Source organism: Tympanuchus pallidicinctus, unplaced genomic scaffold, assembly GCF_026119805.1.
Source record: "Tympanuchus pallidicinctus isolate F22 unplaced genomic scaffold, pur_lepc_1.0 scaffold5, whole genome shotgun sequence".
Classification (NCBI taxonomy): domain Eukaryota; kingdom Metazoa; phylum Chordata; class Aves; order Galliformes; family Phasianidae; genus Tympanuchus; species Tympanuchus pallidicinctus.
Genome location: NW_026294769.1, coordinates 31,046,970 through 31,061,560, shown reverse-complemented (window position 1 = coordinate 31,061,560; position 14,591 = coordinate 31,046,970). Strand labels below are relative to the sequence as shown.

The 14,591-nt window shown below is 41.3% G+C and overlaps 1 protein-coding gene across 4 annotated transcripts in view; it reads right to left on the bottom strand.

Moving 5' to 3' along the window:
- Positions 1 to 14,591, bottom strand: part of RMC1 (regulator of MON1-CCZ1) — a 14,931-nt gene extending 340 nt beyond the window's left edge. Inside the window, exons 1-19 of one of the 4 annotated variants that reach the window (XM_052704607.1) lie at positions 14,336 to 14,590; positions 12,135 to 12,211; positions 11,123 to 11,207; positions 10,716 to 10,772; positions 9,611 to 9,697; positions 8,868 to 9,008; positions 7,178 to 7,281; positions 6,574 to 6,663; positions 6,368 to 6,473; positions 5,223 to 5,334; positions 4,202 to 4,246; positions 3,767 to 3,820; positions 2,818 to 2,946; positions 2,363 to 2,469; positions 1,506 to 1,625; positions 1,271 to 1,348; positions 986 to 1,099; positions 841 to 909; positions 481 to 706 (exon numbers count right to left, since the gene is read on the bottom strand). In XM_052704607.1, coding sequence (XP_052560567.1) covers positions 481 to 706; positions 841 to 909; positions 986 to 1,099; positions 1,271 to 1,348; positions 1,506 to 1,625; positions 2,363 to 2,469; positions 2,818 to 2,946; positions 3,767 to 3,820; positions 4,202 to 4,246; positions 5,223 to 5,334; positions 6,368 to 6,473; positions 6,574 to 6,663; positions 7,178 to 7,281; positions 8,868 to 9,008; positions 9,611 to 9,697; positions 10,716 to 10,772; positions 11,123 to 11,207; positions 12,135 to 12,211; positions 14,336 to 14,509 — 1,975 coding nt within the window. In that variant the 5' untranslated portion in view covers positions 14,510 to 14,590. Of the gene's footprint in view, positions 1 to 474; positions 707 to 840; positions 910 to 985; positions 1,100 to 1,270; positions 1,349 to 1,505; positions 1,626 to 2,362; positions 2,470 to 2,817; positions 2,947 to 3,766; positions 3,821 to 4,201; positions 4,247 to 5,222; positions 5,335 to 6,367; positions 6,474 to 6,573; positions 6,664 to 7,177; positions 7,282 to 8,867; positions 9,009 to 9,610; positions 9,698 to 10,715; positions 10,773 to 11,122; positions 11,208 to 12,134; positions 12,212 to 14,335 lie in introns of those variants that run through there. The other 3 variants (XM_052704608.1, XM_052704609.1, XM_052704610.1) reach the window with 3 other exon arrangements.

Here is a 14,591-nt window from a genome sequence, read left to right as displayed (position 1 = left end):
GATGCTGACATTGAATTCTGAGTCTACCAGCTAGCTCACGATTAATAAAATGTTTCTGGGACAAGCAGTTTTGCTTAGGTTTTAAAGTGAGAGGAACAGCAGCATAAACCAGGCCTTGCATTTTATACTGTATGGCAACAGGCACCTGAATGCAAATGCTGCATCTTGACTGTTTGTGGCTTTAGGAAGAAGCATTAATTGGAGATACCAGCTTTGCTAAATTAAGCACTGCAGGTAACTGCAAGCCAACCAAGTTAGCATAAACTGAGAGTATTTGGCTCCAATTTGCTTTACTTTAAGTGCACTGTGTAAAGGGGTAAGCCAAGTTAACTTTGGAAGTATGCTTGAAGGTAAGCCTAAATATAGACAGAACTCAGTGCATTTTATCTTCATGGTACACACCAGCTCAGTTGATAAGTGAAGTGTGTCACAGTTCTGTTTGCACGGCTTGAATCATCTGTTTAGCTTCTCATTGCTTACCTGGTGTGAAACTTGGGTTTCCCCGTAATCGTTGATTTCTTTGCTCAAAGAATCTGAAAATAGTGTAGAAAAGCATCTCATCATCTGCTTGTTTTGCTGCGTCAAGGAATTTGCGGGCTGAAATGCTGTCATGTCCTCCAATACCCCTGATGAATCGCAAGGCAGCCAAAACTTGGTGTTTGGACAACAGAACTTCCACTATTTCATCATTTGCTGTGGAAAGCCTCTGTAAAAATCAATCAATCACAGCTCTAAGACTGTTTTTAATAGATAAGTTAGATGCAAGCTTGTCACCTGAAGCTCAGTCAGGTAAGTCTAAGCCACATGTGACATGGAGATTCTACAGTTTGAAATGCTTACTTTTAACATGTCCAGAGAAAGCTGATGTGCAGGAGGGTAAATGCTTTCCAGGGACAGTAATAGACAAGCCTAGAGCAAAAACAGGAATAACACTGAAATTCTGAAGACTCTTCACCTCCACTCCTGGTTTTTGGAAGCAACTTGCCTTACATACCAAAGGCTTTGAGTCACTGAGCACATGATACTGCAGAAACTGATGGAGCGTGTAGAACAAGTTGTGTTGAACGAGGGTTTTGATGACCAGCTCATACAAGTAGTGCTGTGAACACAGAAAGACCACCATCAAAGGCATGTCTCAGTACAAGTCTTCAGATGTAGAAGGTGGGATTATTGCATAGGATTTAACACATGACCAAGACTGGTTTGAAACTTCAAGTAACTTCATGAAGTGAGCTGATACAGTGGTGCTTCATGCATGTAAATGCTTTACCTGAACTGCAATCTGGAACTGATTAAGAGAGCGAATGTATTCCATCAAGACTGCTATAGTGAACTTATGAGGTGCTTCCTGGACAAGAAAAGAAGTATTAGCAGGAAAAGCCATGGAAGTACAACCTCCTGACAAGTTATGCCCTCTCCCCTTACCCAGATCAGGAAACAAGATCCTGCACGTAGTCTCATAGCAAACCTAGCAGAAGGTTTTATTTCTATTACAATTAACTTACCTTCTTCTCTGTAAATACAGATAAAACATGGGTGTACATGTCAGACTGATCAATAACTGCTTGAGTGCGGACTGGCCGTTTCAGGAGTGGATTACTTCTACTCTGGCCTGCTTCTACCACCTACAAGAAAAAATAAGTTAAGAACACAGTACTTTGGGGAGTATAGTTGTGGTTAAATCTTATCTACACAGAATGTTTGCAATTATAGTTCCCTGCTGAAAACATGTTTTGTTATTCAGAGAATTTGTATCTGTGAATTCACATCACTGGGTGCACTCTGTTCACAGCATGGACCTCTAAATTTAAAACAGCTTTTAAGTGACAGATGTAGCTACTGCTGTGCATCTCAAATCTAGAAAATGAGCAAGCTTACTGTACTGCTGCAGGCCCACACCCTTAGTAGGATTTTAGCATGAGGTTGAGTAGATATGAGTAGAATGTGCTAATTTGCTGGAAGTAATTCTGACAAAATGTACTAGATATGTTTTATGGTAACTATTTCAACAGTCTTGAGACTATTTTAATAGTTACAGATTCACAGCTGTTTTGTTTTTTTTTTTTTTTGGACCCTTACCCAATTTTAACATATGCTAGAGTCTGTTACTTGCCTTGCTGGAGACAAACTATGCCACACCTACTGTAGCAGAGCACTGAACAAAGCTGCTATCTCCTATGGGGGACAACCTGCACTTTGCACAACACTTTCTACTGCAAGCTTGAGGCTGCCAGGGACTGACCTGGGGGTAGGTCTGACTTTCCTAACTCACAAGCAGATATTTTGGCTCTGCTATCATGTAACCTGAAATTCAAATAGCATTACCCTATCTCTGTAAGCTGCTGTAGCTAACATGGTTTACCATAGTATAGCTTTGCTCAGCTTCCAAGTACTTCTTATATTCGTGATTCAGTTTGTCAAAAACAGTTGCAATCACAGGCAGTGATCCCCTTTCTGGCTCACTGAGCACTGAAAAGATAAAAAAAAAAAAAAAAACAAACCTATGAGGAGAAATAACAAAGGGCTTTGACGTTACCTTTTCCAAAAGGAAATCTCTCTACTCTGTGCTAAACTTAAAAGAGCTTTTGTTCAATATCAAATGTTTTTTAACTAAATGGGGGAGGGGGAAGCTGAATTATTTTGTGCTGCTAATTTCTCTTTAGAATGGTGACTGAATGGTTATCTACCATTCCATACGCCAAAGCTAGTTTCCAAGGTGAACTGAAATCTCAGAACAGTCCAGCTAACCTGTACAAGTACTTATGAGGAGGCAGTGTAGCACTGTCTGCATTTCCAGAATAAGTGTTTTACACTTACTTTGAGAGCACACAGCTAGGATAACCATTTTGCATTCTTTTCTTTGGAGAAGGAAATCCATTAGTCTTCCTTTATCGAGCAAAAGGTTAACTACAGGCTCAAGTTTCACTTGAAGATTCCAGAGATAACCTTAATTTGAAGGAATAAAATAAACTTATGACCTCAGATAGTACAGGTTAGATATTTCCACTTCAAATGAGAACACAGCACACAGATTGTTTGCCTTTCTGTTTTAGAGCAGTGTTACCCCCAGAAACATTTTAGTAAGAATATGTTCATGCCCAGTTACCACTGTGAAGAGCAGTCACTTAATCAGGCACAGCTGCTCATGCCCTCATTGTACTAAAGCTATAAACTTGTATACTACTCTTAAGAAGGACAGAGTTAAAGTTTTGTTATCATTACACCACCTGAGCTCTGTTGTGGATTTTTGATTGAAAATAATGCTGATTACTGTCACTGTTTTGGCTGTTGCTGAGCTGCAAATACACAATCAAGGTCTCTCCTATTTCTCACATTGCTCTGACAGCACACAAATTGGGGCTGCACAGGGAGGGAGGGAGGGGTTGAGCCAGGGAGGGCAGTTCGCCCAAACTGACCAAAGGCAAATCCCATACCCTGTGTCATGCTCAACCATCAGAACAGGGAGGATAAAAGGAGGAGGAAGTGGGGACAGTTAGAGTTATGATATTGGTCTTCTCAATAAATGTTTCCTGTGCTTGAAGCCCTGCTTTCCTAAAATTAGAAAGTTCTTGTTTTGCTCAGCTTGCACATGCAGATTTACTTTCCCTACAGAACTGAATCTTAACCCGCAAGTTTTCCCACTTCAACCACTGATTCACCTCCCCACCCAGCTGGGGAACAGGTATCTGGATTCCTACTGAGGTTAAACCACTTCTACCACCCCCCATTTTACCACACTGAATTACCACAGAGTCAGACTGCTCACCTTCACTTGCACTGATGATGATATCAGGTTGAAAGACAATCCACGATGATGAATCTAAATATTAAGGTTCAATACCTTTCTTAACATTGATTCAGAACCACTGCTACTACATTCAGTTACTGTACTGAAACAGAATTGGTTAACAGGCTTTCATTTACTGCCACAGCTGCTCCTTTGCAAAGTCTTGAACCATATCTCAGGAATTGTATTTGCTTTCATCTTCTCAGTATCTTTCCCTCACTCTAGCATCTCTTACTGCTTCAGGATCTTAGGATACTGAACGCCGTATCCTTCGTAGGAGCCTTTGCTATTTCCTCTTGAAGAGGTAGTTAGGGTTAATAGCTAAAGCTGGATTTAGCTAATCAGGATATCATCAAGTGCTGTCTTTGTCCAGGTGTAGAATGCAACTGACATTTAAGAGTATTTAAAGGATACAGAGTTTACAGGGAACAGGAGACTGACTTGTCACAGAGGCTGGAACTGCAGAAAAATTAACAGCAGTTAAGGACAGTAGTACTGGCTGCTTTCCGTGCTACCAAACTACAAGCTTTACAATTACACATCTAGCAGTCCTACTGCATGCAGGCAGAAAAAGAAGTTATGATGAGCTCTGTAGCTAAATATCTCTAAAGAAAACTCAACTGTAGAGGAAAGCAAAGATCTTTTTAAAAAGGCTTTTGTTTTTCAACCAAGTGAAATAATTCACAATGAGATATTCTCTCTTAATACTGTGATTCCAAATGCAGAGGTTCCTATTTGCTTTACTTACATACATTATCACTTTTACTCCTTCAAAAAGCAAAATTGGTTTTGTACTTCAGTACAAGCCTTTCCTTCCTGATTTACCACACGTACATTTAGTGACTTCAAAATTCAGATGCTAAAGAGTTTTTAAGGTACCATCATTCCTATAGAAGTGTTTTTCTTCTGTAGTGATGCTAGCAGAACTGTGCTCAGACTGTTTCCAGCTAACACTTAGTTTCAAGCTGGGAAATTATCTGCAAGACATTTAGCACAGGAGGGCAGAAAGACAAAGAAAAAAGAATCTAAACATTGACATCCTAGCATCATTATTAGTATTGATTCGATTCTAGAGCTTAGGCCATACGTCTGTGAAGTGCTTTGGAGTACAGACCTTTTATAGCTGTGTTTAACGTGGAAGCAAAGAAGTATGCAGACAGCCTGCACAGCAACAGAGACTGAAAGATCTTTGCTTTAACACTTCCTACAGTGTTAAACTATGGTAAGCATGCAGCTAAAATAACAACTCCTACTTTTCTGTAGTAGGCATGATTTGGGATGAGAGTTTCTTTTCAGTTCCCTGTTATCTTCTTCCCTCCCTCATTCTTTCCCAAATATGTACAGTGGCTGAAGGCTGAAGCGCTGTGGTTGACCAGCTGTTGCATTTCAATAGTCTTGCTAACAGGCCAGACTATTTATTACACAGTACTTCTACCTGCTATGGGTACTTGATAGGGTTGTATTGACCGAGGCGGAAGAACAAACTGATGGATGGTTGTGGACCCATCAAAATCTCCTCTTAGCTTGATGTCAAATATGACCGAAGTCTGAAATTGAGAAGAAAAATTAGTTTGCACAAACACGAGTTCCCACTCCTATATTTACACGTATTCTGATCATTTTTCATGTTTCTAACTTGTGCTCTCCATGTGAGTTTCACTGCTTCTTCACACTATCAGGCAAATTCAGTACCTCCATGTGATACCCTCGTGCTTACACCACTCAGTCTGTTCAACTTATCTCACTAGCATCCTCACCCAGTGTGGCTATCATTCATTCTTAGCAAGAGCTTTGCATGGTGGAAATCAGCACTGCTGTCAGTGCCAAAGTACCACGATTTGGCAGCCACCTACTCAGTGTGGTGTTTGTTTTCCATGTTCATATGGTCATGTTAATATCCTGAGTGAAATGCTGGAGAATTAGAGCTCTGGGTTTACACTAATACATCTGTTATAATTCATATGAATGCTACATCAAGTAGTTAGCCTAACAATTTACGCTAGCGCGGTTCTTGAAGGAGCACAGAAGAAGATAATGCCAGAAGCCGAAGCCTTTCCATGCATTAAGCACAAAGCAATAATTAGATTTCCCACTGCTCAAGCCATGTTACAGAGACTATGGACAAGTAAGTTTTGCCTATACTAGCACATGCCTAAGGTCATATGTGTTCTTGTAAGACTGCACAGATAAAAGAGCTGAAGTATTTGTCCTATAAACTGATCATTCCGATTACTGTGATACAAGAAGTTGCCAGGATAAATAATTAAGTATCCCAGTTAACTTTCTGCACTGCCTTAAAAGCATACAGAGTTGCAGCAGAGTATCACAGTAAAGTAATAAGAAGTACAAAAAAGAAAAAAAACAAAAAACAGGCATTAGAAAAAAACCCCTATGTTATCTACAACAAGGCAAAAGGATGCATTAGACTCTGTTAGCCTTATATTTGTTCTTCCCATAAACACTCTGGCTTTTGGCAAAGCTAACCACACACAGACGTATTCTCTAGAACTAACAGGTAGAGCTATTGAAATCTGTCAGTAACTTCTGAAAGTAAGACAAGAAAATGTAAATAAATCAGACCTCAGTATCCTGATGATGTACTACCACCAAGTTATCCACAACGTTTAGTGCAAACTTTCCTGTTCTGTTCAGCTTTAAGATGTGCATCTTCTTACAGGAGCCTTCTCTATGGAAACAGAGGAGAGCTGGTCAGAAAACCTATTTCAAAGGGAAAAGCAAGAAATCTCTTAGGTACATGTGAGGTGCCACTAATGTCTTTCTCTCACCTTGGCAAGTGATAAAGGACTACTTCTGCTCCTGTACTATTGGAGGTCCTTGAGTGATGCCTCAAATAGAGAACATAAAGCTGCCCGTATCTAGTGAGACAACAGCATTAAAGCATTATATGAAAATAAAGAGTGGGGACAGAGGTGAGAACAAGGATATCCTTCTAAAGCAAAGGCTGAAAGCTTACTCTACCAGAATACCAAAGCCAGGTTTTATCCTATATGAAAAGGTATGAAATTACCTAAATGAAGCAATTATTTAAAAGTGAAACACTAAAACAAGATTTGATAAATCACAGCATGCAGCCTAACACTCACGCATGTCAGACATCCAAGACCAACTCTACCAGCAAATCAGTTCAGAAATGAAACATTCAAGATGTCTGTTCAAACCAGAAATAATTTCATGTAAGAGATCTCAGTTAGCTTTTCCTCCCCACTATACCTCAAGAGAGTCATTTAGACTTTGCTTGATGCAGTAACTGAAGCTCCCTAAAGCAGCAGTACAGCTAAGGGAAAAAAAACAAGCACAACCCTGTCTCAGCACCCCCCAACTGTCATACTTTCCCACAGAATGATAAGGCTTGATTAGTCAGATACATACATTGTAGCCATAGCAATATCTCTTTCGGAAAGGCTGAGCTTGGAGGACTTGGGCGCTGCAGGTAGCTCAATTTCAAATTTTGAGAGCTTTGACATCGTCCCACTCTGTTGAAAAAACAACAAAACAGAAATCCACCGTTACAACGCCAAACCGGCAGGCCTGGACCAACCTTTAACCAAATATTATGTTAATAGCACCCCCATGAGGTGAAGAGTGGCAATAGTCATAAAGAAAAAAAGACTGACACTTCTCCACAGGAATCCTAAACACATATTTCTTGTATTATAAATTTAGCAGCTTTTTCACCTTGATATCGCAGCTTCAGTTAGCAAAACATTTTAATTTTAATTAAGTCAATACAAATCTGCATGCTAACTCCATTTAAATTGGTCTTGAGTTCTCAAATTAAAGTTCTCCCCACTTCCTCTCTGACAGCAAAACATGCAGTCCAGAATTTTAATAAATGCTACTGGGAAGGGGAAAAAGTAAGCAATTCTTACTAGTTACAGTCTACTTTCGTTCCCGCTTAATCCAGAATCTGCTTTACAGTGACAGCGTGTCCCTGCAAGGTATCCTCTCCCCTCTTCTCTTGTGAACTCTAAGCAAAATGTTGCCAAAGTCCCAAGACTTCTACTGAGCTCCACTAATCACTCCCATTAACTCACTCTTCAGTGTAAGGTGTGAACACCTCAGTGTTGTTTGAGTTAGGGCAGTATGGTTAGGTTGCGGCTGGACATGATGATCTTCGAGGTCTTTCCCAACCTGAGCACTACAGAAATTTCTCCTTTAGCAGAGGTATATTTTCAATTATTTTACAGATTACCTTCTGAACACAGAATAAGTTCCTTAGCTACACCTTGGCACACAGTATTAAGGAGAGGGAAGCACGACATGAGTCCTTACAGAGAAAGCAGTGGGAAGAGGTTATACTGAGACACCTCAGAGAACACCATTTCAGGACCCAGTACAGACCCTAATTGATCAGTGCAATCCAGAAAACCCATCTGAATACGTTGCCTTTAAAAGCATTCCCTTGGGCTACCAGGGAAAACATCCTAAAAGAAGCAAAACAAAGCCCATAGTTCTGTCCTTCATTTTTCTAAATCACATTACTGTACAATTAACTTCAAACAGATTCTAATTTTCACTGCTCTGTTTTTCCAAGCCAGAATGAAAAACACTTTCACTGTAACCTTAAGTGTTGTTCACAGGGAAGAGCACCAAGAGAAATAAATAGTGCCTCATAAGCACTCACAAATGGAGGATTACAGTTACTATCACAAGTGAAAGACCCTTAGTTTTTTCTTAATCATCCCTACAGAGTGTAAACATCCATACTAGAAATAATATCTTTAAAGATATCTTTTTTTTTTTTTTCATATAAGTGTATGAGTTGTCAAGTATTACATCATTCATTTTCTCTTCCTCTTTCTCAAGATCAGCTCCCAGCATTAGCTGAGCACCCCTCTATCTCATGTCCTCTTTGGAAAGAAGTGACCATTTTAAGGCATTCACTGTGAACTAGCTTACACGTTTTTGCTTTGTCTCCTATGCTTACTGCCATTAAAAGATGTGAACTCGCACACCCCTCTTGAAAGAAATTGAGGAAAGCAACAGAATATTTGAGTGAAGTAGCAGCCTTACAAAAGCAGCACATAAAATGGAAAAAGCTTGGAATACAAGAATTTACCTTGAAATAAAATGGCTGCAGGACATTGCCAAGGACAGTTGTCGACAGAAGAATGACAGAGCTCTCTGGACAGTACATGTACCAGTTGACATTGATACTCTGATTCTTCAGAAGTTTTAGACTTCTTTTCTCTGGTAATACCTGGAAGCACGAGATGTTACCATTGTAATGCTCCCGATTCCAACAGCATCAGTAGCACTCGGCTATGGAGGAAGTTCACAATATCCCTCCCTTATCACGAGTGCCAGAAAGGGCTGTTTGTTTGTCAGAGCTCTCCAAAAACACAGGTAAAGGTAACAAAACACAGAGGAGCTCAAAGGAATCAAAAGGAAGCTGCCAATACGCAGAGGGATAATCACTACCTTAACCAACATTTGTCCTCTGCAACGTTTATAAGCATGCGCAAATCCTTCCCACTGCAGATTTGCTTTGCATGCAGTAATATCTCACAATAAATTTATATATTCCTTTCTACACAAGCCAAGAGCATCTCTTCATCTAGAGTTCTCAATGTTTAATTCAGTACTCCTTCATCTTTGGATCTTTGTTAGTTGTGCTAAATAACTTGTTAAGTTTCCCCTGGCCCCCAACAAAGCATTCATCTTAAAGAAAAATAATCACGGCCTAAAAAAAGAGCAGAACAGCAACAACAAAAGACATGCTTTGGCTGAATTTGAGAGCTAGAGAAGAATTCAGAGATACTGGCAAAAGCATGTCTGTCCTACATGAGTTATATGGATTACCTGATAGAATTCAATTCCTTGATCTGTGATGAAGACAATTTCTGTAGAACTTGTCCAGCAGAATCCTAGAATATTGGCATTCTTCGTCTTTTAACAAACAAGCACACAAACAATCTTTTACTAGGAAAATTAACTATTCAGACAAGCTAACATTATTAAATGAAGAATGCGAGATCAAAGGCTATTTGGCTATCCAGCCCCTGGAGTTAACACATTTGCCAGCTAAATTCCCAGTACACATTAGAAACTCTTGTAGAGGACTCCCAAAACTATGCATGAACATAAATACCTCTTTGCCTCATTTTTTGGCAGCATGTAAGATTTACAGGTTTATTATACAGCCTGTTTTATTTCTACCCCCTGAACACAACCAAGTTCTTCTGGTTCAAACCATTCTGACCCGTTCAGTCAGTTCCTGGCAAGAAAAGCCTGCTCCTTCCAAGCTATGCAAACCATAGTGGAACTACTTCCCATGGCCTCACTCAGAACTCTACCACAAATGCTTTGCTGGAACAGTTCATTCAAATTCATACTCCTAAATAGTGAACCAGAGAGTCCACGGCAATTAAAAAATCTTCACAAATGCCAATGTTTAAAAAAATTAATTTAGCATTATATTACCCTAAACTCTAATTTCTCTTTGTTAGATCGGGAAGTCCCAAACAAAGACAATGATATACTAAACATTAAAAATTACCTAACAGTATACAAACTACTAACAGCTTACTGTCACCTATCAGTGAAATCAGGGCAAAACATCCAAATTAACATATCAAGTATCAGCAGAGCTACTCTTGGCTGTTTTTTCAGAATCAGCACTCTTACTCTTCTCCTCCCCAAACCTCAACATTTGTTGCCTCCACGGCATTTCCAGTCCCTTGCAGGAAAGGATCAAAGTGCCCCATTCATGAAGAGTGTTTTTGTGGTATTGTCATCAGTTGGTTTACCTCAATTTAAATAAACAGCACTGACTAAGCACCTCGTTTATTCCACAGTAGTGTTTTGGAAGGTATCTCTTAGTTCTCTCAGAGAGTAGAGGCCACCAGCATAACTAGCACTAGAGTTTCACCCAAGCACATAAGCTTTGGATGTTTGCTTTGCTTACCTTACATTCCTGTGTATATTCTATCTGAGGGCTGTCTGGAATAAAATTCAAGAAATCCTGCAACAATACACACGAAGCACAACTGCAATTACGAACCATGGAATATCACAGAAACAAGATAACAAATATTAGAACTAAGCTTGACTTACTATGTAGTACTTCACCACAGCTAGAATTTTTTTTATAGCAGCCAGCTCCACCCACCCCACCTTTCTTAAGCAACGACACTCACACAACAATAATGTTGCTTGGCAGCTGCTCAGCCCCAGGGTTAGGGAAGAATTTTCACTACAGCTGCTGACAGCCAACAGAACTCTCTCTCTTCTCAGAGGCTCCTACTCAGGTACTTGAAGTAGGAAAGCTTTGGCTCCCATGCCCTCCCTGCCTGCAGGGTGTAGGAGTCTTACCACACTCTTTGATGTTCTCTGCACAGCGAGTATCTTGTTTCCCAAGGAAAACTTGATGCATTTCACTTCTCCTTTGTCTTCCATCCTATGGAGGAAGTAAAAGAAGTTATGGAAATACCACCTAAAATAGTCTGTTACAGAATTCTGTGATGCATCCTCTAAAAGAGGATGAGAGGGAAAAAAGTGGAATTTTATTGCCAGTGTGCACTACTCCATCCAGATAAACAGAGAGCTACACAGGCAGACAGACAACAAGTTGTGGGACCTTCTGGAGCTCAATGTGTAATTCCATCTCCACCAGGATTTCAGACAAGGGAGTCAAATAAGGAAGCCAGAACTGACAACTTTCAGGGCAGACCCCACAAAACACCAGACATCACAATAAACAAATTGCTTCAAACATCTGGATTTAAGCAGCTTTTCCTTAACAAATGAAGAGCAGAGAACAAAGAGCTTTTACCCTCTTTAACCCTTTTAGCATAGGTATTTATGGAACAGTTACCTAGAGATAAAACACTGCTGCCAGTTTCTGTAGAGGAAAACAAAAAACAAACAGGGAAAAAAAAAAAGAAAAAAAAAAAACTTCCAACAAAAAATGGAAAATGTAAAAGAAAGCAAACTAGATTAAAGAAGAAGCAGAAATCAATAAATCCACAAATAGAAAATACTGTGCTTGAATCACACACATGAAATTTGGAAGCCTTAGTTCCCTCTACTTTAAAGTTGACTTCATGTGGACTTGTTAAACCAGATCCTTGGAGAAGTCAGTTGCTGAAGGAGTCACAATTTGAATCCCCACACTCACACATTTACAGCATGTTTTAATGAAGTATTGCTGTTATAGGAAGAGCCACAGCTTAATGACTTTCAGAAGACTACAGAGTCGCAAGAGAAAAACACGCCAGCTTAACTGCAAGAAGATTATGTCTGCTCACAGCTATAGATGAGGCCTAAGTGCCACATAATTTTGACTGCAGAATACCATCCTCAGACAAAGGTGAAGGTGCCTTACCTGAATGAAATGGGATTTCTATCCTCCAAACCTTTAACAACAACCCCTGTAGCTCCACCAGAACGAACAGCAAAAACCTATTAAAAAAAAAAAATTAAAATTCAATTATTTCCTCTGAAAATTCAAGTTCATAACAATACTTAAACTGCTGGCAAGATAAAATAGTAAATTTGTATCACCTTTTTTGGTTTGTTCTATATATTCTTATTTTCTTAACTCAGGCATCAATAAAAACATATGAGACATCAGATAAGCCAGTAAGCACTGTTTCAGGAAAACAGCTCAGGGACCAGGAAGTGAAGAAGTACAACTCACTGACCCAGAAAGTTTATCTTGTCAGAAAACATTCTTAGATAGGAAGAGCTCAACAGTAACCCACAGTTTCGCCTGTACATAAGATGTTTCAGCTGACTTGCACTAATAACATGAAGGATTCCTTACTACAACTACACATATGTTTATTTAAAACCTGCTAGAGATGTCATGCTGTTAGAGAGTTGGGAAGTCACACAGAAGCAGCAGACACACACATGAGGTCTCAGACTAATCAGTACTTTCTTCTGTAGTGTGGCCAATGGTAGTGGTGCAGTAAGCACAAGCAGGAATACAGACTTCAAGGCTATAAACTGCATGCAAATCCTTAGCCTTGGCAAATTCCGATTTAAAATACTTTTAATGTTGATGTTGATAGAAAACTAAGGCCATTTTCTCTTAAACTTTATGACGAAAAGACAGCAAGGACTGATATCTCAGCAGGGTTTTAACAGGGGGAAACAACCACTGAAATTGCTGGTTGAAGAGGATTTAGGGGCACATTGGTAATTAAACCATTTTAGAGTACCAAGAAAACGTGAAGAAGTAGATTTACAATTGAAAATACGTTTCAAGTGAGCTTTTAACAACCAATTTCTGTGCAGCTTTACCACACCTACACTAGGATGCAGTGCCTCCATACAAGCACATGAAAGGGCCCACATTTCAACCAGTCCTCAAAAATATAAGGGTTGAGATTTATAAAAAGAAAGGACACTAATCATTCTAAATGCTAAGCAGCAGCATGACACAAATGCCAGAAATACTATTCCCCTCTGGAAACATGATCATAGAATCACAGGGGTTGGAAGGGACCTTTGGGATCATCTAGTCCAAGCCCTCTACAAAGATCCCTACAGCAGGTTTAACAGGAAAGCATCCAGACAGGTCTTGAGAATCTCCCGAGAAGGAGATTCCACAAACTGTGCCACTTCTGTGAGGAAGAAAGCATGAATGCTTCAATGCTGTGAATACTGCACAGAATGGCTACAGAAATCAGGCAGCTGATGGTACCCACATCAATGCAAGCACCGTGACATACCCTGTAGATATGCTGAGCTGACTACAGAGAATCCCACAGCAATATTAAGGAGAAAGACATTTCAAAGAACTAATGTTGAGAAACGTAAGGCAAAGCATCCATTCTGTTCAGAGCCACAAAGAAAACCACAAACATCATTATTTATGAACACACTCAGCTTTACAAACAGAAAAATCCAATTTATTCACCAACACTGTAGACCTCCAGAAAGACCTCTGACAGTGACAGCAGGGACAACAAGAAGACAGGCGACATCCAGCACAACATGTAAACAAGCATATCTGGGAAAGGCTCAGTGGTACCTGCAGTGAGGTGACAGGGTGCTGCACAGCCCTCCAACAGCACACCATCACACTGTACCATCCCCACGGCAGCAGGATGATGAGCCAAATGCTCAGTACATACAATCCCAGAATAGCTTGAGTGGAAGAGACCTTCCCACTCAGCTCCAGCTCCCTGATGCATGGGCAGGGCTGCCCCCCCAGCAACTCAGCCGGCAAGGGTCACATCCAGCTTGGCCTTGAGCACCTCCAAGGATGGGGCACCACAGTTTACATGGGCAGCTGCGCCAGCGCCTCGTAAGCGAAGAAAAACGAACCACAGACCCGGTAGCGAATAGAGCCGCAGTGAAGCAGCCCCGCGGCCTGCTCAGGCCCGCAGCGGAAAGGCTCAGGGCCCGAGGGACGGGACGGGACAGGCCGAGCCGAGCCCACACAGCCGCGGGGCACCGCCAGCGCCCGCCGGCCGCTGCCTCCACCTCTGACCCCAGCACCGCCGGCGCCCAAAAGTCAGCGGCCCCCCGAGGCAAGGCAAGGCCAGCGCAGCCCGGCCCCGGCGCCGCACCCACCTGCTTGTTGGCCTCATCAAAGAAGACGCAGTTGACGGCGTTGGCCTTCTCGAAGTGCACGGGCCGCGCGCACAGCGCCAGGTAGCAGCCATCCTCGCCGCCAGCTGCTGCTCCTCCTCCTCCTGCTCCCTCCGGCGCCGCTTCCTCCCCCGGCGGCGGCGCCTCGCGGCTCATGGCGGCAGCGGCTCACGGCGCCAACGGTGCCCAACCCGCTTCCCGGCAGCGGCCGCTTCCTGTTTACACTCCCTCTTCACGT